This window comes from Monodelphis domestica, chromosome 4 (assembly GCF_027887165.1).
Source record: "Monodelphis domestica isolate mMonDom1 chromosome 4, mMonDom1.pri, whole genome shotgun sequence".
Classification (NCBI taxonomy): Eukaryota; Metazoa; Chordata; class Mammalia; order Didelphimorphia; family Didelphidae; genus Monodelphis; species Monodelphis domestica.
This window is the reverse complement of record NC_077230.1, coordinates 447401050-447429018: the sequence shown is the minus strand read 5'-3', so window position 1 is coordinate 447429018 and position 27969 is coordinate 447401050. Positions and strand designations below refer to the sequence as shown.

General features: G+C 42.5%; 1 protein-coding gene across 4 annotated transcripts; it reads left to right on the top strand.

Annotated features, from left to right (window-relative positions):
• Positions 1-1628: 1628 nt before the first annotated feature.
• On the top strand, positions 1629-27957 carry LOC100029038 (zinc finger protein 260-like). Of its 4 annotated transcripts, none has more exons than XM_007492583.3 (6): positions 1629-3067; positions 3386-3489; positions 8271-8362; positions 11562-11688; positions 17643-17741; positions 25599-27957. In XM_007492583.3, the coding sequence occupies exons 2-6, from the start codon at positions 3456-3458 to the stop codon at positions 27557-27559; spliced, it is 2313 nt and encodes a 770-aa protein (XP_007492645.1). In that variant the 5' UTR covers positions 1629-3067; positions 3386-3455; the 3' UTR covers positions 27560-27957. The 4 variants fall into 4 exon arrangements, with proteins under 4 accessions (XP_007492645.1, XP_007492644.1, XP_007492643.1 ...); XM_007492582.3 differs by having other exon boundaries at positions 1629-3139; XM_007492581.3 differs by having other exon boundaries at positions 1630-3149.
• The last annotated feature ends 12 nt before the right edge of the window (positions 27958-27969 follow it).

Genomic DNA, 27969 nt, shown 5'->3' with positions numbered 1-27969 from the left:
GGAGGTCCAGGATTCAAATGTGGCCTCAGACACTTCCTGGAAATGTTATACTAGTGTGGAAGCATACTAAAAAAAAAAAAAACTTTTATGGGGGCCTAGCAGTACCAAATCTTAAACTGTACTATAAAGCAGTGCTCATCAAAAGAACATGCTACTGGCTAAGAGACAAAGATCAATGGAATAGACTTGGGGTAAATGTCCTCGGTAAGATAGTATAGTATAGGATAAACCCAAAGATCCCAGCGTTTGGGACAAGAACCCACTGTTTGACAAAAACTGCTGGGAAAATTAGAAAGTATGGGAGAGATTAGGTTTAGATCAACATCTCACTCTATACCAAGATAAATTCAGAATGGGTGAATGACTTAAATATAAAGAAGGAAACTACAAGTAAATTAGGTGAACACAGAATATTATACCTGTCAGATCTATGGGAAAGAAACGACTTTAAGACCAAGCAAGAGATAGACAATATTACAAAAAGTAAAAGGAATCAAAGTTTTTGAACAAACCAAACCAAAATTAGAAGGGAAGCAACAAATTGGGGAAAAAATCTTTATAACAAAAACCTCTGACAAAGGACAATTTCTCAAATTTATAAGGAGCTAAATCAATTGTATAAAAAAAAATCAAGGCATTCCCCAATTGATAAATGAACAAGGGACATGAATAGGCAATTTTCATATAAAGAAATGAAAACTATCAATAAGTACACAAAAAAGTGTTCTAAATCCCTCATAATTAGAGAAATGCAAAGCAAAACAACTCTGAGGTACCAGGTCATACCTAGCAGATTGGCTAATATGACAGCAAAGGAAAGTAATGAATGTTGGAGGGCATGTAATAAAACTGGGACACTAATGCATTACTGGTGGAGTTGTGAATTGATCCAACCATTCTGGAAGGCAATTTGGAACTATGCCTAAAGGGATTTAAAAGACTGACTGCCCTTTGATCCATCCATACCACTGCTGGGCTTGTACCCCAAAGAGAAAATAGGAAAAAGACTTCCACAAAAATATTTATAGCCATGTTCTTTGTTCTGGCAAAAAATTGGAAAGTGAGAGGATGCCCTTCAATTGGGGAACGACTAAACAAAATGAGGTATCTGATGGTGATGGAATACTATTGTGCTCAAAGGAATAATGAACTGGAGGGATTCCCTGTGAACTGGAACAACCTCCAGGAAGTGATGCAGAGTGAAAGGAGCAGAACCAGGAGAACATTGTACACAGAGGCTGATACATTGTGGCACAATCTAATATAATGGACTTCTCTACTAGCAGCAATGCAATGATCCAGGACAATTCTGAGGGACTTGGGAGAAAGAAGCTATCCACCTTCAGAGAAAGAACAGTGGGAGTAGAAACACAGAAGAAAAAATTTGCTTTATCACATGGTTCAATGAGGCTATGGTTGGGGATGTAAACTCCAGATGATTACTCTATTGCAAATATTAATAATATGGAAATACACTTTGAACAATGATACATGTAAAACCCAGTTAAATTGCTCGGGAGGTGGAAGGGGAGGGAAGGAACATGAATCATGTAACCATGGGAAAATATTCTAAATGAATTAATTAAATTAATTAAAAAATAACCTTTTTTTTTTAATACCCTTACCTTCGGTCTTGGGGTCAATACTGTGTATTGGCTCCAAGGCAGAAGAGTGGTAAGGGCTAGGCAATGGAGGTTGTGACTTGCCCAGGGTCACATAGCTAGGAAGTATATGAGACCACATTTGAACCCAGGACCTCCCCTCTCTAGGCCGGGCTCTCAATCCATTGAGCCACCCAGTTGCTCCCTAAAATAAACTTTTAAAGTAAAATGGAAACTACTAATTAACAACATTTTCTCTGATCTAAAAACACTTTTAAGACTGGGAAAGTGTTTTTTGAAAGACAAAAGGCCTTTCCAAGGGAAATGGATCAAAGTTGGTAACCAAAACTCAAGAACCAAGTATTCTTAGTTCCCTGTCTGCTTTTTTAAAAACATCATTTAAGGAATTGATTGTGCTGTTGACTGTCTAAGGTAATTTCCACTTTGTACATTCCCAGAAGCTACTGAAGCTAAGACTCTCCCTTCCACATTAAGAAGGGATTCAGGTATTGGTTTAAGTAGGAAGAAGGCTACTTCCTTTTCTCCGGGAAAACACTTGACAGGAGTAGTCCTGGAAACAACTGAATAATAACTGTTGCATTGGAATGCTAACCTAAAACTGTATTTTTATAGATCACGATCTGTTGCTCGTTCAAGATTCCTATAACTAGTTAAATTTGGGGGTAGAGAAAGGCACGTGTGGGAGGACGGGAAACTGCAAGTTCGGCAATCCTAAACTGGAAACGTCTTGGCTGTTAGATATCTGCCTAAATCACGAGGCACAGGATTAATGTGCTTCCTCCTGGCCATGCAAAGCAAAGCAGGCGCCCTAGGAGGAGACCCAGGGTCGGCCTCGATGGACGACTCTGCGCTTTCCCGCGGACCTCAGACCGGACACCACGGGACACAAGGGAACCAAAGCGCCAAGGCCGCGTAAGCATCAGTTCCTCCGGAGGAAACCTTGGCTTGGAAAGCGAATGTGGGAGCAAAGCCTGCCAGAGAAGGCGCCTGCGGGACACTGTCCACGGTGAATGGGCCTAAGCCCCGCCTCCAGCCCCAAGGCTGCTCCGGAAAACATATGGGGAGGCGGCGAGACCAGGGACGCAACACACCACGCGAACTCCATTTCCTAGAATCTCTCTCATGGGCACACACACTCTCCCGAGGTTTTGAGATCACGAATTTAGGGTTTGAGATCACGTGTTTCATTCAGTACCCACCCGTCCCGACTGTGGGAATTGTAGTTTCCTAGATGGCCTTTGCGCAGGCGCAGTTCCCCTCCAAGCCCCGGCTATTTTGGTCCTCTGTTGCTGGTGCAGCTAGGGGAGGCGGGGTTGGTGAGTGGTGGGGCGCGCATTGGTAGGAGAGAGGAGGGGAAAGGAGAAGAACCTACTACAGTCACGGACACGCGCAGGGGGTGGCCTGACAGAACGGAGTCCGCGACCCAGGCGTGAGCGCGCGTGAAGGTGGGAGACAGAAGGCGGAGGAGCTCCTGCACTGAATTTCATGCGCGCGTGTATGCGCGTCCGTGTCTGTGGGTGAGCCCACGTGAGTTAGAGGCAGGGGGCGGGAGAGCGGGGCCAGGGTCCAGCATCTGAGTGTATGCCCAGACTGGATCCTCAGCCTCGCGTGAGTCACCCCCAGTGCCGCGTCCCCAGGCCTCCCATCTCCCCTTCAAGCAGCAACCGGGACAGTTGTCGGTGGAGCCTCGGGGGCCCCCGCCGCGCCTTTGCTGCCTGGACACCCGGACCCTGCACTGACCTCCCTGACCCCTTCTCCCACAGCTCCAGGGGCCCTGTGGCTCCCCCGTGATGCCAGAGCCCCTAGCCCGGGACTCGTGAGAGTGTGGTGACCATGGAGGCCTTGGACCTCATGCTGGAGGAGAGAGGTGAGGGGCACAGAAGGTTGGGGGTTTGGAGCTGTCCGGGGACCTGGAGGGAGGAGGGCTCAGGGATGGCCAGGCAGGCGGGCAGGCAAGACCCTGGTGCAGGAGGGCAGGTACCATCTTCCCTCTTTCTTTTCTTCCCTCCTCAGCTCCCATCATGCACAGGTAGTCAGTCACCTGTCCCAGTAGTCTTTCTCCCTCTGTGACACCTTCATGCAAAGCCTGGGCAACTTGGCACGAGTGGGGTCCTTTTTTAGGCTCAGGCTGGACCTCTGCTCTCTAGGGACACACAGATCTCTTTTCTGCACACACACAGCCCCAGATGCCCCCCTTTATTTCCGGGGTGCAGCCCTCCCAGGAAGGCGATCTTCTCACTGTCCTGTGCTCTCAGTTCTGGGCCTCCCTGCTGATGAAGGTGCCTGAGAATCTGGAGAGCTTGCAGAAGGGGGCCCAGCCAGGAGGGAGGGCCAGTGCCCTGAGTCCATGGCATGTGGGAACCAGGTGAAGGCAGTGGAGGTCTTTAGAGAGACTGTTGGGGTGAGGGGGCAGGGGGAGTCTTGGGATCTTCCCTCAAGCATCCCAGGGGCTGTCCTGAGGAGGAGCCTGGGGGAAGTTCAGAGAGGCCCCTTGAGGCTGATGTCTGGCCAGGCTTGGTAACCATGAGCTCTGTCCAGAGGTGGCTGAGCTGCTTCCTGGAGGGATGGCTTTTCCTTTCTTTCTGGGACTTCAGTTAGAGGAGGGATTCCTTTCATGTATGGCAGGTGCTAGATGGCCAATGGGACTCCTTTCCTGCCTCACATGCCATGATTGGGTCCACCCAAAGGCAGTTTTTCAGGGGTATCTTTTTCTAAGAAATTCAGAGCCAATGAAACAAGTAGAAACACAAGAATGGATAGACAGAGCAGCTTTTCCTGGCCATCATATGCCAGGGTGGGGCTTGTGGTCCACTAACACCCCCACCTTTGTTCTTGACTTGTTTTTCTCCCTCCAATGATGCTTTAAAGAACTAACAAAACCTTCAGTTGCACGACTTGCCATCTCTTCCAGCCTAACCAATGTGGCTCACTGGTTTGGGTCTGTTGTTCCAGCTTGCTGAATCTTTAGTAAGTCTGGGTCCTCTCATCTAGAGTGTCTGATGTTCCTCAGAGCTGAGAAGCATCAAGGCCTCTCCCCAGGACTAACACCCTTGAACCTAGTGGCCAGGGGCAGAAGCTTCTCCCTCCGGGACAAGGTTCTTGACCTGGCATCGGCAAACTTGTCTTTTGAAGTACTTGGATAATGGAATTCAGTGTAATATAGAGGCAGGTGGGTGGTACCTGGGTAGAGCACTGGCCTGGGAGTCCTAAAACCCAAGTTCAAATCTGGCCTCAGACACTTAGTGGGCATGTGGCCCCCTCTAGACAAGTCACTTCAACTGTCTGCCTCCAAGAGCTATCCAGAAAGGGCTTTGAGGCTGTAAAGCACTATCTAAGTGTCTCTCCCGGCCCTCCCAGTGACTGTGATGTCCTAAGTGGTTTCCTTAGTTTTTCTACACATTTTTCTGAGAAGGGGTCCCTCAGCTTCCCCAGACTGTTGGAGCAGCCTGTGACACACAAAGGACTAGGAAGTCTTGGTCTGGGTTGACCTGGATCCATTTAGTGGTGCCCTTGGGGGCTGCTCCTTCAGCCAGGCCTGAAGTTGCCAAACCATATTGATGATCTCCTCCATCAGAGGGGAATGGAATTGCTGTGGCCTGACTTCACAGTCTCAGAGTTAGGAAAAGGCAGAGCTGACCCTCTGTTGGGATAGGCAGCCCTTCCAGGATACTGCTGAGCAGAGATGATTCCACCCCCTTCCCCCTGCTCTGTTCCCCCCTGGCTGCCTCTGATGTTGCTCCTTCCATGGAGCCCCCAGCCCCCTTTGCCTCTGGGGCCCCTTCCATGTGGGCATTGTTCTTCCTTCTGCCTTTTGGGGCCAGCAGCACAGTCTGTTCCTGTGAAGGCCTTTGCAGCCTCTGAAGAAAGGCAGCTGATGCCAGGTGTCCCCCTCATCCCCAGGGTGTCTCCCTGTGCTGGTCCTTGAGCAGCCAGGTGAGCCTCTGGCCAGGCCCCAAGATGTGTGGTGACCCTGAGCCCTTGGAGCTGGTGGCTCTGCCTCTTTGAGGGCAGCTGGTTGCTCACTTAGCAAGTCCTCCCTTGGGGATGGGCTCCCTTTGTTTGGCCTTTGTCCTCTGCTTCCCAGAGTGAAGCTGGTTCTCCTGGACAGTAATGAACCCAAAGGAAAGCTGGATCATTCTGCTTCTTTGTCTCCTCCCCTCCCCCTAGTTCTCATCTGCTCCCCCTTTGACACAGGTAAGCAGGCCCTGTGTGTTCTCCTGAGGTGCATTTCCAGCCCTTGGCTGTGTGACCTGGAGCTTCTCTGGCCCTGAGCTTGGGGGCCTCTTAGAGGGTCTCCTCTGTGGGGCATGTACTTCCTGCCTAGTTCTCACATGAGTGCCTAGAATGTGTGGGGTTTCTGGGCTTCAGGGAACGAGCATCCTCTGAGATTGTTCCCCACCACTTGTCCTTTCCCACATCTTCTTTTGGAAAACGTGAGTGCAGAGAATGAAGAATACTCACTGATGCTCTGGGGAATTTTAGCTCTCAGGCAAGGAGGCAAAGCATCATTGTTCCCGAAAAGCCCGTTATCTCCACCAGCTCCTTTGCATGCAGTGTCTCTCCAAGTCAGTGCCCTGCGTCTCAGCCAGCAGAGCAGAACAGCCCCAGCCAACATTGGAGCCAGGCTGTCAAGTTGGTGAAGCTCCTTTCATAGGTTTGTCGTACATACCCTGGTGGCTTCAGACCATCATCGGGCTTGGAATGGGGCCTGGGATTTCATTGGGGGGCAGACCCCTGATGAGGAAGCTCCCCTTCCCAGCACAGGTCACCCCTCATTCCGTTTTGTGTTGGAGAGCAGCCCAGCTCTCACACTAAGGTCATTCTGGGGTGCCCTGGGGTCACCCAGGCAGTACAGAGCAGGGGAGGACTTTGGGGCCTTACTTACACCTTGCTATCTCTCAGTGTCACCCAAGCACCACAGCTAATTATTCTCCTTTCATTCCTTTTTTTGAAGCTGACTATATCGATTATTGGTTCTTAAGTGAGATATTGTATTATCTCTTCAGTCTTCAGAGGTTTCAACCTCCCCATCCCTTCCCTGACCCAAACATTCGAATCTTTTTGGTTGCAAACTCCTCCTTTGTTAATATGATTTTCTATCAATTTTTCCTCCTACATATTGACCACGTAGCTTTCTTCATCAAATTCAGCTGGCTGAATCTTTCTACAGGGGGCATGTTTCCCCCATTAAGTAAAGGGGAAGGTACTCCAGTGGGCCAGAGTTTCCCACCCAGGGGACAAGCTCTTTGCCTGTATCTTCTGTGCTGCCCAGAGCTCATCCCTGCTCGCCTTTAAGCCACAGAAAAGGAGGGCATCATTTCACATGCATTAAGCAGCCATTAAGGAGACTCTTTTGCCCAATCAAAGCTGCTTTCCTCCATCCCTCCTATGGGGGATCTGGTCGAGGATTTTCTCACACAGATTCAGATTCTTTCTAGATGAAAGCATCCATCGACCAGCTGCCAAAAAGGCTAACAGGGGAAAAACCTCTTGGATCAAGTTCTGAATTCCAGCACAGGCTGGCACAGAATGAATGCTCAGGATTTAAAACCAGATAGCCTGGGACTCCATAACTCGCAGGGCTGCGGGACACAGAAAGTGTGGCTTAGTCCCTGCTCTGCCACCCAGGGCATGCCTGTATCTCACTAGAGATGAAATGTCTATAGTCGGCTCATGCAATATTATAAAGCAGCAAAGAAAACTTGTGTCCCCGGAGAGCACCTTGTTTGGTGTCCCGCCATCTCCCCCCCCAGCTGTTCCTGGCATTGCCTCTCCAGGAGGACTGTGCCCCTCCCTGCCTGCCAAGATCAAAGGAAGGGATTAGGAGCCTGGCACCCGTCTGGAATCAATCTGCAAACCAGGGAGAAACAGGAAAGGAGGAGGTGTTACAGTGGAGGGGGAGGGGAGCCATTCTTTGTCCAGCTCAGTTCCTGTCTGTCTATCTGTCTGTTCTCAATTCTAGCCTCAGACCAGTTTCTATTAGAGGCGTCCTAGACCCAGGGTCCCCAGAGGGATGCCGGCTGGCTGGTTGGCAGGCAGTGTCTCAGGCTGAGGCTGCCATGGTCACTGCCATCCAACTCATCAATCTCCGGCTTTTATCTCCACAATCCCCTTGGGAGTTAGGCACTATTATTGCCCCCATTTTATACATAAGGAAATTGAGGAAGGATAGTGACCTGCCCAGGGTCACACAGCTAAATGGGTCCGAGGCAGGATTTGAACTCAGGTCTACCTGATTCCAAGACCTACCCTCCATCTGCTCCCTTGCCTACTCAACATTATATGACTGCACAGTTTCATCATCAGTGTGACCTGTTTCTCTTTTCTCAAGTTATCCTCACCCTGATCCCTGGAATAAATGAATAATCCAGAAGAGAGAAGGGGTCACAAAAGGGCACCAGAAACACCAGTGTCCCACAGAATATAGGGAATTCATTCTATATATATATATCATATTCTATACAGCCACAGGGGCAGAGTTGGGGTCCGAGGCCCTAATGTCTGATTCAAGGAGGAGACAGAGCTGCTCCTGGGCTCGCTCTGATCGCTTCTTCTGGGGTCTCATCCAGCTCCCTCCCATGAAGGGGGCTCCACCGTGGTGAGTAGTGGTGCTGTGAGTTTCCTCCTAATGTCTTTTTCTTCTCTCAGCAAGAGGTTCTCAAGACTCTCTCCTTTTCCATGAAGCGCGGGTAAAGCAGACAGAAGGAGGCGCTTCTGGTCTCCTTAGAGCCAGGTCCCTGGTGAGTTCTGTTTTCTTCTGTCGTTTGTCCAGGTGTGGGCACATGTCTTTCCCTTGGCCCCCATCTTCCTTCTCTCCAGCATCTTGTCCAGGGACCCAAGCCCTAAATGTCCTCCCTCAGAAAACTCTAGCTGGAGACGAGGAGAATTCGAAGGGGTGGTCCTTATCCAAACCCAGTGTGAGACCAATTCAGTAACTAAAGTCTCACTTTCTGTAACGTAGAGACATGAGAAACTGGGCTTCCTCCCCCCCCCCCCCCTGCCCATGACATTGTCTATCACCAAGAATGTTGCAAATAGGAACAGCCAGGAATGTTAATTTAGGAATGTTAAGGGGGGGGGGGGATTACATCTAGTATCTTTTTACTGCTTGTAGTAGATCAGGCAGGTGCCTAATAGCTTGTGGCTAATGAGCCTGAGTGTAACTGTTTTGGGCCCAGTCCGATATGGCTGAGTGAAACTACTTTGAGACGGATTGTACAAAAAACAAATTAATTAATATGTATTGAAAAGGTTTAGGTAGGAAAGAATAGGTAAACAAAGGTGTGAGGATTAGGATTAATTCCCTAATCTAAAGGGAATCTAAACTTTTACCCACTCCCTCTAGTTCATGAGAATTTGCTTCTTGCTCAAGTTTCCTTGAGCCTTTTTAATGCTCCTAAACTATTCTAATTCCCAGGGTCTAAAGTAAATAACCTATGCTAATTTATATTCCTCTTAGTTAAAATAAAGCTTACTGTCTCTATATCTCTATTCTGCTTTGAGTAAATTTGATAGTTCTCTCCCTCTACCAACTGCCAGCCCTTTCAGGCCTAGCTAGACTTTTTGGCCTAAGCAGGCCACAAAATGGCTTGACCATCTCAGCAGCCACACAAAGGAACAATAGTCTCCCTCTTTCTCTTTTCTGTTGATTTCCCTCACAAACTTATTCCAGAAACTCTAACCTGTACTCCTCCTTCACCTGCCGCTGGGATTTTTCAGTGTTCCAGGGAATAGAAACACCAGCTTCCTCCTAGGGGAAAACCTCCAGTAGTCTGTTGGCAATTGGAAAACCCCAACTGTCTCAGGCTACCCAGAATTCCAACAAGCCCCCTTCCCAAGATTCTATCTGGCCTTAAAGAAACTTACCCACTATTCTTTACCTTGTCCTTAGCTGTTAAAATCCCAGTTACTCCAAATGTTCCTCATTAGCCGTATGGTGTATTTAATCCTAATAATATCATCTTTTCACTTCCTCATGACATCTTGGCAGGACTATTGCCCATTTCTTTGTGCCATTCCTTGGTTCTCCCTCTCTGATCCACCATGCTCACATTCAGGGCTCATTGATGTTTTTAAACAACTTTAGGCTGTCCTGAGCCAAATGGCATAAAGCAAGTCAGATGGGTAGGAAGAGGGAGGGGGAATGGCTTAAGCATTTCCTGGGTGCCCACTATGTGCCAGGCACTGGCATAAACATTACTTCAGAAGTATTTGCCTGAGCCTTGTGCATATCTTATGGATACCTCTGTGTCCTTAAACCATCCTATTGATGAGGCAAAATATTCAGCCCAGAGAAATTCATTATTACACTAATAAATCTGATGGGTAGTAGGGAGAAACACTACCTAGAGGGGGTCTGGAAGTGGAAACAAAGTCTGGCCTAAGTGAAAGAAGACAAAATCACACCGATCGTTCTAAACTCCCAAGGCAGAGTCTAAGACTGGATAGGAAGAGGGTGGGAAGGATGGTCCAAATGAGGAAGCCATGGTTCCCTTGGCTGTGAGGGAACAAGAGAAATTAGTGATTAAAAGCCCATAGGAGGGGCATCTAGATGGCCTGGTGGATAGAGGCAGGCTTTGAACCCGGGTCTTCCTGATCTGTAGTCCTGTACTCTTAAGCAGCATGCCCCCAGATGCCTCCTACTTATTATCTAAGTATAAGATGTGAGTTGGCGGTGCCTAATTTTTTCAGGGTTCATGTGGGAGCTGATTTGTATGATCAAACTTGAAGAGTAAAGTAAAATGATGGATGTGATAATAGAATCACCTACTGTATGAGGAAGGTAGGAAGAAAACCCTTAAGAAATATGTGAGAAAAGTGCAGCTAAGTAGCACAGTGGATAGATCAATACATGTGAAGTCAGGGAACCTGACCTCAGATGCTTCTGGCTATGTGACCCTGGATGAGTCATTTAACCCTAATTGCCTTGCCATTGTCCTTCTATCTTAGAATTGATACTAAGACAGAAAGTAAAGGCTTTAGGAAAGAAGGAAGGTAGGAAGGAAGGAAGGAAAGAAAAAAGGAAGGAAGGAAGGAAGGAAGGAAGGAAGGAAGGAAGGAAGGAAGGAAGGAAGGAAGGAAGGAAGGAAGGAAGGAAGGAAAGAAAGAAAAAAGGAAGGAAGGAAGGAAGGAAGGAAGGAAGGAAGGGAAAGAGAAAGAAAAAATTGAGATGCTGTTATCTGAACCAGTCAAAAAAGGAGAGAGTACTTAAACACAGAGTTGAGTACAGAATTATATTTCACTCAGGAGGGAAATAGGAGGGAAAGGGGGACCTGGAGAAAAGGTAGACATTAGGGAACAAAGTAGTCCCAAGCAAAACAAACTCCTAATTAGGTGTGTAAATTGTTTTAGTTTTGAGGGAATGGCAGAGAATGGAAATGTGGGTACCCCTAAATCGGGTAATGTATGAACAAGTGATGGCCTGTGAATGGGATGGAACAGTATTGTGCCATTAGAAATGGTGAAGGGGATGATCTCAGTGCTTTTCTGAACTGACACAGAGTGGAGGGAGCAGAATCTAGAACCGAGTATGCAGGGACGACAATATGGCAAAGACAAACAGATGTGAGAGAATTAGGAACTCTAGTCAGCGTGATGACCAGCCATGATTCCAGAAGGCTAAGCCAGACCATGCGGACCACCTTCTGGCAAAGAAGGGAAGGACTCAGATTGCAGAACGAGAAGCAGTTGCTTTTAGGGCATGGCCAGAGCAGAAATGTGTTTACATGACTAAGTTTATAACCAGAGGTTTTCCCCCTGCTGACTTCCCAGTGGGAAAGGGGATGGAAGGCAGGAAGGAGAGAAGGCAAATTTCAATGAAAATAACACATATAATTTTTAAAAATTGCAATGGAAGCTAACAAACTCCTACTGCTCTGAAAACCTGTTAACTCAGTGTTTTGTGTTGAACAAAATATCAAGATGTGTTTGTTCTCCCAGGAGTCCGTGACGTTCCAGGATGTGGCTGTGGACTTCACCCACGAGGAGTGGGGACGCTTGGAGCCCGCTCAGAAGGACTTGTACAGGGACGTGATGCTGGAGAACTATCAGAACTTTGTCTCCCTTGGTAAGGGTCACTTTCCCCTGTGTGATGACATCTCCCTGGGCTGTTTTATCATTTTTCTTTCCTGAGAACTGTAGGATGCCTAAAACGGAGGCAGGTAGGTGACCAATAGATAGAGTGCCCAGGTCTGGAGTCAGGAAAATTTCAAATCTGGCCTCAGACAGTTGGTAGTTTGGTGACCCTGGGCAAGTCACATAACCCATTTGCCTCAGTTTCTTCATCTGTAAAATGGGGATGATAATAATAGCACCTACCTGTAAAGATTAAATGAGATAATATTTTTAAAGCATTAGATAAAGATAAAAGATGATTAATAATAATAATAAAAATAATAATAAAAAGAAGTTCTTGAGGCCAGCCAGTAACATTAGACCTTGTGTCAGGGAAGTTCATTCCCTCCCCCTCCTGGAGGGTTGACCTGTCCATTAAGATTCCTCAAATGTGAATGTCTCCAAAGTCTATACAGGAGAGGAGAGGGGACAGAGACTGACTGGGGCTTTTGGGCAAACTGTAATATTTTAAATGGTTGAAGGCTCATAAACTGTGGCATTTAAAAGAATTGATGCCATAAACTGTAAGAGTTAAAATGGTTGAGGTTGTAAACTGTAGTGAGTTAAAATAGTGGAAGACTTAAATTGTGATAGATATAAGAGTGGGTGAGTAAATTGTGACCGCAGAAAATATTTTTTCACTACAGTATCTTGTTTTAAATCAAATATAAGGTGGTCGCCAGGGAAATATTCCCAATTATGAATATACCCAAGTCAACTGGGTTTTATAGAGAATTTAATTAATAATTCAATGAGGAATTAAAGAGAGAGAAAAAGAGTAAGAAAGGAATAAAGTTGAAGGGCCTTAAGCCAACATGGCCTAGACCTGAGTCTTAAGAGAGAGAGATCAGTCAGTCTTTTATCACTCACCACAAGATCTGTCCAAACAAGGAATCTAGTGACACCAGGCCAGCATCATCTCAGCTGCCTCCACTAGCTCAATCTTCAATCTGAATTGTCCCCGAGAGAGTCTTAAGAGAGACCCTTCAAGGCAGCCTTTCCCAGCTGACTCTTCAATTCAGCCTTTCCCAGCTGACTGTCTTCAACAGACTGTTTTTTCTACTCAGATTTCTCATCTCCTTATATAGGGCATTTTCTCCTTTGTCACCTCCCCTAAATTCTTACATCCACCAATCACAGTAGATGTTTTCCAAAGGACAGCCCATTCTGAATTCACAGCTGAATAGATTAGAATCTCTGAGTAAGTTTCTCACCTTTTTGTCCTGGCAAGTTTACAAGTTGCCTGACCTTTAATAGGTACTTAGCACCCCATTGTATTAATTCTAAAAATAGGCATGGCTTAAAGAACTTTTTGCCTTATCATAAGTATGGGTTTAAGTACTTTCATTGTTCAGCAAGGAGTTTTCTCCCCTTAAGCAGTCCTAAGTACAGGTGAAGTAGAGGTCCTCCTATTTCTGATCCAAGTAGAGTTCTCACATTTAAATGGGGAATGTTCCCAGTAGAGAATTGTTCCAATGGAGAATTCCCCAATGGGGAATTTTTTAACATTCACAAGTCTGAGAAATTTCAAGATTCACAATCCCCCCTGATGATCATTGGGAGATTAGTCTCCCCACTGATCATTTAATATAATCAATTTGTAATCCTAAATGCACTTCTAATTATAGATATACACAATATTCAATTTTCTAAGAGAAATTAGAATAGTGAGGGAGGAAATAGAAAAGAAAGAAAGCAAAACCAATGTTTTGCTGGGCGCATTGACAGAAAGCTAAATTAGGGGCAGTCCCTTTTGGCATAAATGTGTACATTTACAATAAATGTTCAATCAAAGTTCAGTTCAATCAACCATATCCAAAGTTCATTCTTGATCTTCTTGATGTAGTGTGGATTTTCTGGCATCTTTCTGCAACAATTCATTCTCTCGATTTAGGAGTTTCAAGATTCTTTCTTGAAGATATTTTCTCGAACAAAATCAAAATCTTAGATTTTCATAAAGATACAATCTCAAACAAAAAATCAAAATTTTTAGATTTTAAATTAAAATACAATCCCCCCTGAAGTAGGTGTTAAAAAACATTCAGTTCAACTCAGAATGCAATATTGAGTTATGGGGGTGTATGAGCCAATTATCAAAAGAAAAACACAATCAAAAACATAAGGAGAAAAAAATTTCAAAATACGCCCTTGTATAGGTCCAATTTAAAGTAATTTCTATCCCCAAAGTCAGTAGGACAGAATGCAGTAATATTTCACTTAGTCATTTGTAGCCAAGACTACAGGAAGTTGCCATAATATAAGAAAGAAAAAAAATTAGAATTCTGTTTTGATGGGGAAATGTCATTCCCTCATCTGACCTTTTTGTCATTCTCAGGGAAATAGGGAGCCAGCATGATAGTCAAATTTTGTACTTGTATGAGTATTTCACAAAGAGTGTAGATACAAGGAAGTCCTACGACAACATATGTCAAGCGTCGCAACCTCGAGTCTCACATTAGTATTTCATGTGTGCTCTTTTTGGCACTATTCAGGTTAAGTCTGTGCTCCTTGTTTTTTGACCCATTTTCTGGAATCAGATACAAACAATCACAGTCCAATATCATTTTATTAATAAATGGCAGGTTCCCATAGTTTAAAGCTTGTGCATTGACATTATAGCAAGAATATATATATTAAACTTGTATTACTGCAGAAAAATAATATTTATATGTACCTTTAGTACAAGAAATGAGAAAAAATCAAATATTCTAATCAAAATAAAGAAAAGCAATAAAAAATAAGGGAAAAATCAGTAATTCAATGTGCTTTTTTGAAAAAAAAAGTATCCACTTGTGAATGGATTATAATCTACATTTCATGTGATAAGATACAGTCAATCAGTCTCAGCAGAAGATGCTTTCTTCACATGTGAGCAGTGAATCCAAGATTCTTTTTCTCCAATCTTTATAGATGTTGGAATAGTTAACAATATTTGGAATGGTCCTTCCCATGAAGGTTGAGTTACTCCAGTTCGCTTGAAATTCTTAATAGAAACTTTGTCTCCTGGGTTCAGGTCATGCAGAGAAAAATCTAGTGGTCCAGCTTGTACTGCAGCTCCGGATTCATGAAGTTCACATAGTTTGTGCTGTAACTCCTGTATATAGGAAGCAATAGTAGTATCTCCCCCTAATAGTGAGGTATATACAGGGGAAAAAGGTTTAGCCTGTATAGGCGGATGTCCAAAAAGCATCTCAAGTGGTGAGATGTGTAGGTCTGGCCTGCTTCTAAGATAAAATAGGGCCAGAGGTAGGATTTCAGGCCATTTTAAATGTATTTCAGTGCATAATTTTCCAATCATAGTTTTAAGTTCTTTGTTCATCCTCTCAACTTGTCCTGAGCTCTGGGGATGATATGGAACATGGAATTTGGGAGTTATTCCCAAGCAAGAATATATCTGATTTAGAACAGAATCAGTAAAATGACTTCCTCTATCTGAATTAATACGTGCTGGTAGTCCAAAGCGAGGAATAATTTCCTTTAAAAGTATCTTTGCAACAAAATCCGAAAAGCTTTGGAAATGTTATTGATTCCTATTTCCAAGTGAAAAGGCTTTTAAAAAAAAAATAACTTTATCGTGATGTTCCCCAAGCCTTTAACTTCTCTATTGACTGCTTTTCAAATCATGAGTTCCCAAAGTCTGTTCCAGCAGCCCTGATGGGGGAAAAATAGGAGGGGGGAGAGAGCAAAACTCTTTCAGGGAATCCACGAGGCCAATAATTGTCTATTAAAATATTCCTTTCCCCAACTACGTAACTATGTGTCCCAAAAGGAAATATGAGAATCTGGCTGTCATCCATGAAATTAGATATTAAATAGGGTTTTTTTTAACCCTTACTTTCCATCTTAGAATTGATACTAAATAGTGGTTCCAAGGCAGAAGAGTAGTAAGGGCCAGGCAATTGGGTATGAATGACTTGCTCAGGATCACACACCTATACAGTGTGTTGAGGTCAAATTTGAACCCAGGACCTCCGGTCGCCAGGCCTGGCTTTCTATCCACTGAATCTCCTAGCTAGTTGCCTTGACATAAAATAAGTTTGCAAATATGTAAAACAATGTCACTCTTCTCAAATCTTTTTATTTTGAAAAATAGCTATTTTTCATAAAAATTCTTATATTCAATGGTAATGGGTTTATTATTATTTTAAATTAATAAATATTTTAAAGTCATATACATTTTAATTTCTAATATCATCAGACATAACCCACATAAACAAAAGCACTTTGAGGTCCTCAATAAATTTTAAGAATGTTAAGGGTCCTTGAGACTTAAAGGTTGAAGAATCACTGATCCCGACCACAGATTCTCCCTTTAAGTCCCAGCACAAATACTGTTCCTTTCCTCATGACAAGATTAAAACGAGCTAATTTTATTTGATCTAATGTCAACTCTGTGTTGATTTTTCCCTTATACTTCTTGGGAAATTATACATCTTTCAGAGACTTGGGTTTCTTTTTATTACCCTCTCCATACATTCTTTCTCCTAAGGAGAAGGGGGCTTTGCTGGGCAGAGGATATGAGCCAACAGTTCTTGAAAGAAGACTTGAAAACTCTTAAGATCCCCCTCAATTGCTTGGTAAAATAGAAACAGGAACGAAAATAACTCTTGGAAGATTCAGGCTACAGACAGAAAATGACCAGTGTTGAAAATAGGAAATGGTAGAAGGGACAAATACATTCACTTAATATATTCTTGGTCCAAACATTCTGAAAAGTAATTTAGAATTATGTTAATAAAGTAACTAAAGGGGGCAGCTGGGTGGCTCAGTGGATGGAGAGCCAGGCCTAGAGCCAGGCGGTCCTAGGTTCAAATCTGGCCTCAGACACTTCCTAGCTGGGTGACCCCGGGTAAATCACTTAACCCCATTGCCTAGCCCTGATCACTCTTCTGCTTTGGAACCAATACATAATATTGGCAGAAAATAAATGTCTTAAAAAAAATACAACCCAGCATTTATCCCAAAGTTGGCAAATGTCCAACTCTCTTCCTTTCCAGGATTATTCTTCTCCTTGCCTCAAATTCTCCCTCTCTGTATAAATCAGGCCCATCCATACACTTGGAATAGTTATGGCGTCCATATTCAAAGTCCTCTAATTCTTCCTAGGCCTGTCACTGAAGCCAAAGTCTGCCAACTTGCTCTGAGCCAGACTTAATAAGGCAGATCTGAGCCCTTGAGAAGTCCTATATAGGTCATGGTAGGCTGAACTCGTCAGGCCCGACACAGACTTGTGTCCCAGACAAGTGAACAGGCCATTTCCTTGCATAAATAACAATTAAACCAAACAAAGTTGAATTTATGATGTGAAGAGCCGAGGACGTGTATTTTGCTTTCCTTTATTGAAATGAGAGGGGTTCTGGGGGAAGGGTGTTGTGTATCCTCTCAAACATGGTTTATCTATTGGTTGGTTTTATTGAACATTTTTTCCCTTTTTAATCTTTGTCATTAGCCAAGCTTTCCTTAGGTCAGGGAAAGATGGAAGAACTTATTTGGAAATGAATAGCATCTACAGACAAAAGGAATCAATACACATTAAAAATGACACGAGGAAGGGGCTAGAATGTAATCATGAGGTTGTGTAATTAGAAATCTTGAACCCTTGGACTTCATCACCCAGAATCCTTTTCCCTTCTCCACGTGGCGTGCTTACGTATTGTACATAAAAGCTTGCCATAACCCCAACTTTTTGAACTCTCCTTCCTGCGCTCTCCTCTTGGCTCTCTTCTCGCTTTTGGTGGTCTGGGCAGCTCTCTTTTTGCTAATGCTATCATTTTCCTTTTTCTTCAAGTTATTAATTAATAAATTCTTACAAGAATATAATACTTGAAGTATTTGTTTATTAATTTTTTATCTTACAAGGTAGACTTCTATTCTCAGCCCTTTCCATGTTTTCCCCTCTACGAGCAGGGCTTCCATTTTCCAAACCTCATATGATCTCCCAGTTGGAGAGAGGAGAAGCACCATGGATAACAGAGAAGGACATCATCCCAAGAGTCTCTTGCCCAGGTGAGCCATTGGTCAGCAGCATTTCAGCATGCAATTATGTCATTAATAGCCTTGCCGTGTCAGATAAAGAACATCTCCCACAGGCCCTCAGGACTGCAGAAGAGGTTTGAGGTGGTTTACACTGATCTTCCTCACTTAGAGACTCGTTCTCTTTCCCGATCCTGCCCCTCCTGTCTTCTGGCTTTCATCCATCGTTTGCTGCCATATTGTTCTCTCTTCTTGCATCCTCTACATCACCTTCTTTGCAGGTTCTCTTTCCTTTAGATCGAACACAGATCGGATCAGTATTTTCTGAAATTCCTTGGCCTCTTCCCTCTTTTCTCTACATTCCATTGTCTCATTCCTTTCACTGCTGTTCCCAATATACATATCATCTGCCCCAGTGCCAAGATTTGCCTCTGGTCCCCATTCTTTCTGAAAATGACTCCCTTCCTTTAGTACTTTAATCAACCATTCAAAAAGCATCTATTAAGCACCTGCTGTATGCCTGGCCTGAGGCTGGGCTGTGGGGAGACAAGGACAAAGAAGGAAGCAGCCTGTCCTTGAAGGGAGCTTACATTCTAAGAAGAGAGACAATAGGTACATACACAAATATACCTAACATACATATAACAGGAATAATCCCAAAGTTATGGAAAGTAGTGTACTATGAAGTAATTTAGGAGGGAGAACATGAGTACTTGGAGTGGTCAGAAAGGCTCATGCAGAAGGTGGTGCTTCAGGGAGCTCTAATTTCCTTGGTCTGAGGGCTCTGTGCTAGTGTAGATGGTGATCTCTTTGTCATAGTTGATAAGCTCAAGTCTTCATCACCCTCTCACCAGCAGGAGCTGAGGCTCCAAAGTTATCGAGGCTAGACCTCAGATGAAAGACAGATTGTCCATTGTAGCCACGTGGCGCCATATTGCACAGAGAGCTGGGTCTGCAGTCAAGAAGTCGGGAGTTCAAATATTGCCACAGACTTCCTAGCTGTGTGATCCTAGGCAAGTCACTTAAGCCCTCTGTCTCAGTTTCCTCAGCTGTAAAAAAAAGTGGGGATAATGTCAGCCTTAAATGCCAAAGTTGTCGTGAGGATCAAATGGGATAATATTTGTAATGTGCTTAGCATGGTGCCTGACTCTTAGTGGGTGCTTAAAAAATGCTTGTTTCCCCATGCTTGGAAGTCTTTCTGGCTTGGGAGAATCAACCAAAGCTTACACTGAGCATGTATCACTTAATCTTGGAGACTTCCCCGTACTAGAATGCAGCCTCAGACCAGGCTTCAGTGACCGTCCAGTCCCACTGTTCATGGTCATGTAATCAGCCTCACACCCAGATTTTCTAGCTCCAAGCCCAACACTCTCCCCTTTCTATCATCCTCTCTCTCTTCCTTCTACCTAATTCCAAGGAACTTTTCTCAAATCCCAATCTTTAGGGACTTTTTCTGTAACCAGCATCAGACAGTGTCTACAACCCTTCATGAAGGTGCCTTCTACCTTGACCTCTTCATGCTCTGGTGGCTCCTGTTACTTCTACATTTCTTTCTCTTTCCTTGAAGCCCAGCATTAGATGGCACCTCCAAGGCTGCTTAGTCCAGTTCATACCTTAACCAGAATTTCCTCCAAGACATATAATTGGCTCTCTAGCTTTTGGCTAAAGACAGCCAGTGAAAGGGAACCCTGAGGCAGCCCATTCCACTTTTGGGTAGCTTTAATGTTGTTTTCTTTCCTGCCATCAAACCTAAATTTATCTCTTTGCTTTTATCCGTTGTCCCAAGGCCTTCCTTCTAGAGCCAAGTCAAGCATGTCTAATCTTTCTTCTACATGATAGACCTTTTTTTTTTTTTAAATTAATTAATATATTTGTATTTATTTTCCATTTCATTTATTTATTTATTTGCTTGTTTATTTGTTTATTTATTTTTTTGCCAACTACATGTAATAACAAACTTCCCCATGTGTGGCTTGATCACCAGGCCCTTCACCCTCCTGGGCTGGTTCCCCTTCTCTGGATACACTCCTGGTCATGAATCTCCTTTCCGAAACAGGGTAGTAAAAGCTCCTTGAGGGCAAGTGTTGTACTTTTTTCCTTCTATTTGTATTTCCTGGATTTTAGCACAGTGCCTGGCAGTAAGTGCTTAGTAAATGCTTTATTTATCTATCTCCTCCCCAGCTCTAGTCCAGTGAGACTTAACAACCACTTTTCATTTTGGATCCTTCACCCCGTTCACCACAAACTCCCTGTTATGCACAGATTGCACAAAAGTTTTCTTCCATTCTACTCTCCTTTCCTTTAATTCTCCCCTGGTGACACCAGCTCCCTTGTCGTCCTCTCCACTAGTGGCCACTGCTTCTCCAACTCTGCCCGGCTCATAGGGCCAGGAGGAGAGGAGAGAAAGCTCCTTGCTCATCCCTGCCTCATCCAGACTGCTCCACCGTCACTACCTCATAGTGACATTTTTTTCTGGTGAGGCCCATTCACTCTGGTTTGTACTATTCTCTCCCCATCCCTTGCTGCTGTCATTAACCAAGCTGTAGATATTCTACAGAAGTTCCCTAAGGATTAGTAAAGAGGGGTTAGTAGTGATTCACCGTCTTTCCATCCATTTTGGCATCTTCCTTGGGATCTGTGTCTACATTGAGAAACCCTCTTGTCAGTTATACTCTCATTCCTTCCTCCTCCTCCTCCTCCAGGTAATTCCACCCCATGGCACATTCCACTCCGCCTCCTCTCTCACCCACCCTAGGCCCACCCTCGACTCTTGTCATCTTCAGTCTATTAACCTGATTCAGTGTGAACCTCAGTGGGTCCCACTCGGCCTCCAAAATTAGCCAGGACAACCCCATGGTTTGCCCTTTTAGTATCTCACCAGCTTCGGCCATCTCTTTGGTCTCCCCAGTGTTAAGATTAAATAGAGGTAGAAATTAGTTTCTCTCTGCAAGGAGTATTATTTTTATGAGGTTTATTTAAGGGTGAGAATTTAAGAAAAATACAAGTAAGAAAGGCACGTGCCAGGTGGGCCGAAAGGCCCAATTCAATTTCACTCACATCATGAGACGTGTCTGCGGAGCCAGGAAGAGAAGAGACCCTGCTGTGGGAGGAGACCCTTTAAATAATGATTTTGCTCTCGGCCCAGGTGAGAATTCAGTGAGATTACAAAGCATTCTGGGGAAGTGGAACAAGGACTTCTGGGGATTGAAGTCCTGGATTCAAGTTTATTTTTACACCAGTAGCATGTCAACTCCTTGAGAATAGGAAGAGTTTCATTCTTGAGAGTTTGTATCCCTGGTGCCTCGTACAGCCCTCAGCTCATAGAAAGCCCTTAATAAATGCTTTTTGATGAAGTCCCACTGACCTCCCACTACTCTCCATCCCTGCTTTCCTCTGACTTCAAAGCTTCTGAGCATCACAAGATAAAAGTTACAAATTCAAGCTGATTTCACTCCCTACAAACTGGTGGTCCATAACCTTGTTGTTCTGCCATTTTAGTCCTGTCCAACTCTTCATGACGCCATTTGTGGTTTTCTTGGCAAAGACCTCATTTTTACATATGAGGAAACTGAGGCAAACAAGGTTAAGGGATTTGCCTAGAGCCATCTTGCAAGTAAGATTTGAACTCAGATTTTAATCTAGCCCAGCTCTCTCTATGAGCCACCTCTCCTTGACCCTGCCCTTATTACTTCCAAAAAATCTCTTACTGGCTGATCTTATTTCCCTTAAAGCTGCTCTTTCGAACCTTTTAAGGTTAGTTTTACTGAGGCTTTTTTTTCTTTCACATTCGTCATTTATCAACATCATCCTCCCATGCTTTACCCAGAGAGCCTTCTCTTGTGAAAAAGGCAGAAAGAATCATCGAAGTAAAACTAATCCATGCATCGACTGCCTCTGATGAGCCATGTGACGGTTCATACTCACCATTCCGCCTCCCTCCAGTAAAGGTGGAGGATCAGGACATTTCCTGCTCTCTCTTGCAGGGAAGAAGTTGGTCATTACAATTACACAGAGTGAAGTTTTGCTTTATTGGTCTTTTTACCTCCATTGCTGCAGTCGCTGCTTTGATGGTAGCAGTGGGACCCTGGGCACATCCAGTTCACCTCTCAGTGATCCATCCAACTGTGCAGGACTCTTATTTGTGGAGTAGATGCTGACCTGTTGTGTTTGGGAAAGGGCATTTCCTTGCTGAGCATTCCCTTAGACCAATGAAAGGATTGATGTGGACAAAAAAAAATTAAGTGAAGGCATCTTTAAAGGGCAGCAGAATTCACAGAAAGACCCTTGAACAACCATAGTACTGCTGAATAAAGGCCTTTCTTTTAACAGTGAGAAAATGGCTAAAGGGTAAGGTTGTAGCTTATGATCAGTTGCAATCAATTTTTTGTTGTTTTACTTCACTATCTGGGGGAATTGTACATTGTTGGGGGTATTGTTGGCATGTGTATGATAGATCAAAGTGAAATTTAATGTCAAAAATATAAAGAAAATGAAATACAAATTCATAAAACCTAAAACAAAATTGATTGGCAGAGTTCCACATTTTCATAAACATCATCGATTGACACATATAAAACCTAGTGGAATTGTGCATTGGCTATAGGAGGAGGGGAAAGAAAGAACATGAACCATAGAATGATGGAAACATTTTCTTAATCAATTAAATAAAATTTGAAAAAATAATAAAAATAAATAAAAATAAACATCATTGATACAGATTTTGTACTGATGAGGCCCAAGCACTGAGCCCTTTGGCATATCCTTGAGAACTCCTTCCAGAAGAACAATATTATTTAACTGGCAATAAATACGCTTGGCTGCCCCATCACTCCTTCTCCTTTCACTGTTTTCCTTACAGATTTTTAAATATTAAAAATTGTGAGATTTAAAATGATTGAGGTCTTAAACTGTAGTGGTTAAAATAGTGGAAGATATAAATTGTGATAGATATAAGAGAGGGTGAGTAAGTTTGACCGCAGAAATATGTTTCACTAGTGTCTTGGGTTTAAAATCAAATATAAGGTGGTCACCAGGGAAATATTCCCAATTATTCAAATACCCAAGTCAATTGGGTTTTATAGAGATTTTAATTAACAATACAATGAATAATTAAAGAAAGAGAGAGAGAGTAAAAAAGGAATAAGTATGAAGGGCCTCAAAGCCAATATGGCCTATACCTGAGTCTTAAAAGAGAAATCAGACAGTTTTTTTTTATAACTCACCATAAGATCTGTCTAAGTAAGGATTTCTAATGACACCAGGCCAGCAGCATCTCAGCTGCTTTCACCAGCTCCCTCCTCCATCTGAATGTTTCAGAATCAGTCTCCTCAGAATGAGTCTCTCCAATCTGAATGTTTCAGAATGACTTCCCAGCTCTTCCCTGAGCTCTTATTTTTAAGGGCAGAATCTTCTATGTCACCTCCCCTAAGTCCTTACATCTACCAATCACTGTAGATGTTTCTAAAGGACTGCCCATTTTGAATTCACAGCTGAGTAGTTTTAATCTCTTTAGTAAGTCAGGAAAAAAAATGCTGCTGTGTCGACAAATTTCATTAGAAAAAACCTCTGAATAAGTTATCACCCTTTTAGGTTTAAGTAGTTTACAAGTTGCCCCACCTTTATAGGCACTTAGCATCCCATTGTATCAATTCTAAAACAGTCATGACTCAAAGAACTTCCTGTCCCTTCCACAAGCATGGATCAAAGCACTTTTCATTGTTCTCAAGGAGCTCTCTGTCCTAAAGCAGTCCTAAGTAGGGTGGAGTAGGGATATTCCCAAGGCAAGGAGCCCTCACATTCAAGTAGAATTCTCACTATCTGCTAGGGATTTTTTTAAGTAGAAGATTCCCCAATGGGGGAAACCCCTAACATTCATAAGTCTGAGAAATTGTGAGGTTTACAAAATGCAGCTTGAACACATGAGATAAATATAAACAGGCACACAAACCAACCAGTATATTATCCAAATAATTCACGAAAACAGCAAAAGTCTCGATTATATTGTGCCTTTTCCTAACTTACTAATTCCTTAAAGAAAAGAAGGCCTTGTGCTTTACAAGGTAATACCATGTTGTCTGTGTTACAGTTAAAAGAGTGTTTGGCTTAAACTGTGACCGCGGAAACATGGTTTCAAGACATTGTCTTGAGTTAAATCAAATATAAAGTGGTCGCCAGGGAAAAATTCCCAAATATGAAATATACCCAAGTCAGCTGGGTTTTTATGGAGATTTTAATTATACAAATTAAGGAATTAATGAAAGGGAGAGAGAGAGTAAGAGGAAATAATGAGAAAGGGGGTAGGCCAGCCTAGGCCCAAGCCCTAAGAGAGAGATCAGTCAGTCTTTAATCCACTCACCACAAGATTTGTCCCAAGCAAGATTCTAGTGTTCAGAGAGACCCAGCTACTCCAACTAGTCCGAGCTCCAATTCAGCTTTGGAAACTGAATTTTCTTCCCAGAGGCCTTCTGATTCTCCTTTTAAAGAGAATTTTCTCCTATGTCACCTCCCCTAAGTTCTCACATCTACCAATCACAGTAAATGTTTTCACAGGACTGACCATTCTTAATTCACACCTTCTTTAGTTCTCAACTTCTCTGGGTAGACTAAAACTTCTGAGTAAATTCACACTTCTTTGCCCCTTGCAAGTTTGCAAGTTGCCTGACCTTTTAGTGATTATTTTGACCTTCATAGGTACTTAGCACCCTTTTGTATTATATCTAAAAATAGACCTAGCTAAAGGGCTTTTGCCTCACTATAAGTATGAGTTAAGTACCTTCATTGTTCATTAAGGAGTTTACAACTTTATCTTCCCCTAAAGTATGCTTAAGTATGGGTGGAGTAATGTTAGAGTTCTCACATTCCTGACTAAGTCCCTTCATTGTTTAAAATGGTGAATGGTCTTAACCAAGTGTTCTAAGGTAGAGTCTGAGAATTTTTAAGATTCACATCTGTTGTATTTAGCCTGTTTTGTTGCTCTGTGATGCCTTCACTTAACATCTCTGTATTCTGTGCACAGATCATATGCACATTGGTCTCTTGGATATAGTTTCTTCACGTGCATAACTTCATACCAGTTGATCTATTTCATTGAATTCCTCATATTCAAGTTTTTCACAGGAAGTATAATTTTTATGGAAATAACAAAAGGCCTAAATAGTTTGAGGTGTTTGCTGTTTATAACTAAAAGGGAATAATTATTATATCAAAGGTGACATTTCTGCTCCTGTCTACAGATTTAATGCTACACCCTTAAAAATATGAGATACTTCCTAGAATTAGACAATAATAACAATATTTCATAATGAGAAAAAAAGATCAAAACCAGAAAACAATAGGAAAGAAGGGAGAATAGCATTAGTAAATGTTGAATTATATTGAAAACAATAATTATCAAACCTATTACTGGATAAAAAATAAGCAGTCAGCAAACATTCATTAAGTGCTTGCCAAGTGGCAAGTAGTGTGTCAAACCCTAGGCATACAAAGACAAAAGACAATCTCTGCTCTCAAGAAGCTCACAGTCAAATGGGGAGATAGCGTGCAAACACTTGTGGACAAAGAGGATAAATTTACAGGATAAATTGGGAATGTCTCAAAGAGAAAACACCACAATTAAGGGGAACTGATAAAAGCTTCTTGCAATATATGGATATGAATTGCTTTGCACTATAGTTCTTACAAGGGAGTGCCCTATTTGGGACAGAAGGGCATGTGGGAGTTACAGTGATATAAAAAAAGAAAGAGAGGTAGTAATATAAGATTTTAAAAGAAATAAAGAGAAATAACTTCCACCTTTTCCTGATCAATCGTTATGTTTCTTGATGAAAGAGACAAAATCTAAAGCAATTTCCTTTCTCCCCATCAAATGAAAAATTTTTTTGTTTATTTTAGATTTTTTTATTCTGAAGACAAGTTTTAAAACTAAGGAGTCAGTTGCAAATAAGAGTATTTCTATGGGAAATTTATCCAAGAAGAAATTCTCAAGGAATGGCTTCTGGAATTCTGAGTTAAAAGAATCCTGGAATTTTGATACAAGGTTGAAGAGACAGAAGAGCAGTCAAAAGAGATGGGCCAGGCAAGTTATAATCAGTCAAAGGACAACTTTTAATGAATTGAGTCTTCATGAATGTGTTACTTTTGGAAGAAAGTTTAAGTTGGGATCAGTTCTTACTCCCAAACAAAAAGCTACCAGAGGAAAACATCTTTATAAATATGATTCTCTTGGAAAGAGCTTTAAATATTTGCCAGATATATTTAAATATAATAAGACCACCTCAGGGAAGAAACATTACAAGAATAATAAATGTAGGAAGCCCTTCAGTTATCACTCAGACCTTTTTCAGTACCGTAAGATACATAGTGGAGAGAAAACTCATAAATGTGATGAATGTGGGAAGACCTTTAGCAACAACTCATGCCTTACTGTGCACCTAAAAATTCATACTGGAGAGAAACCCTTTAATTGTACTGAATGTGGAAGAGCCTTCAGGCGTAGAGCACATCTTATTCAACATCAGAGAATTCATACTGGAGAGAAACCTTATAAATGTTATGTATGTGGAAAAGCCTTCAGTGTTGACTCCTACCTTATCAAACATCAGAGAATTCATACTGGAGAAAAACCCTATAAATGTAATGATTGTGGGAAAGCTTTCAGACAGTTAGGAAACCTTAATCAACATCAGAGAATTCATACTGGAGAAAAACCTTATAAATGTAATGAATGTGGGAAAGCCTTTAGTCAGTGGGGTCACCTCAATCAACATCAGAGAACCCATACTGAAGAAAAACCCTTTGAATGTAATGAATGTGGGAAAGTCTTTAGGCAACTGGAAAACCTTAATCAACACCAGAGAGTTCATACTGGAGAAAAACCATATAAATGTAAGCAATGTGGAAAAGCTTTTAACAACAATTATCTCCTTATTCAACATGAAAGAATTCATACAGGTGAGAAGCCATATGTATGTACTGATTGTGGAAAAGCCTTCAGTCGAGGGACATACCTTAAGAAACACAAGAGAATCCATACTGGGGAGATACCCTATAAATGTAATGAATGTGGGAAAGAGTTCACTGACAAAGCATCCTTTATTTATCATCAGAGAATTCATACTGGAGAGAAACTTTATGAATGTATTGAATGTGGGAAAACTTTTAGCCAAAAAGCAAACCTTAAAAAACACAAAATGATTCATACTGGAGAGAAGCCCTTTGAATGTAATGAGTGTGGAAAAGCTTTCCGAGAGAGGGGAAGCCTTAGTGTACATAAGAGAATTCATACAGGAGAGAAACCCTTTGAATGCAATGAATGTGGAAAAGCCTTCCGAGAGAGGGGGAGCCTTAGTGCACATCAAGAAAAACATGCTGAAGAAAAACTGTATAAATGTGAGGAATGTGGGAAAACCTTCAGATACAAGGGATATTTTAGTATCCATCAGAGAACTCATACTCAAGAGAAATGCTATAAATGCAAAGAATGTGGGAAGGACTTCAGCCTAAGGGCATCCTATATTATTCATCAGAGAATTCACACTGGAGAGAAGCCCTATAAATGTCACATCTGTGGGAAAGCTTTCAGTTATAATACATCCCACAGTAGACATCTGAGAACTCATACTGGAGAGAAACCTTTTATATGTAATGAATGTGGAAAAGCCTTTACTCAGAGGGACTACCTTACTGAACATGAAAGAATTCATACTGGAGAAAAACCCTTTAAATGTAATGAATGTGGAAGAGCCTTTAGGCAGAAGCAAACTTATAATGCACATAAGAAAATTCATACCAGAGAGAAACCTTTTAAATATAAATTATATGAGAAAGCTTCAAATGAAAGTTGTACCTTATGAACAAACTTCAGAAAATTAATACTAATGAAACTCTCCAAAGGTGCAATGAACGGAGGAAAGCCTTTAGCATCCACTTAGAGGAGTATGAAAATTCATACTGAAGAAAAATTCTGTGAAGTTACTATGAGACAACTATAAGGTGTCTATTTCATCCCTCAGAGACTTTATACAGAATATTAACTTTGGGGAAGCAATACTATGTGCAAAGCTTTGTATAATCTCATCATTTGTTAAACACTGAATCCATGTCTGATTTTTGTTTCATGATCTATTATACTGGTGCTTCGAGAGAGAAACTTATCCAGGTCCTCTTTGATATCCCCTTTCCCTGAGACACACATTGGCTGCTGTTGAGGAGCAATAAAGTTATGTACATATAGAATCTTTAAGAACACCTATACAAGAAATCC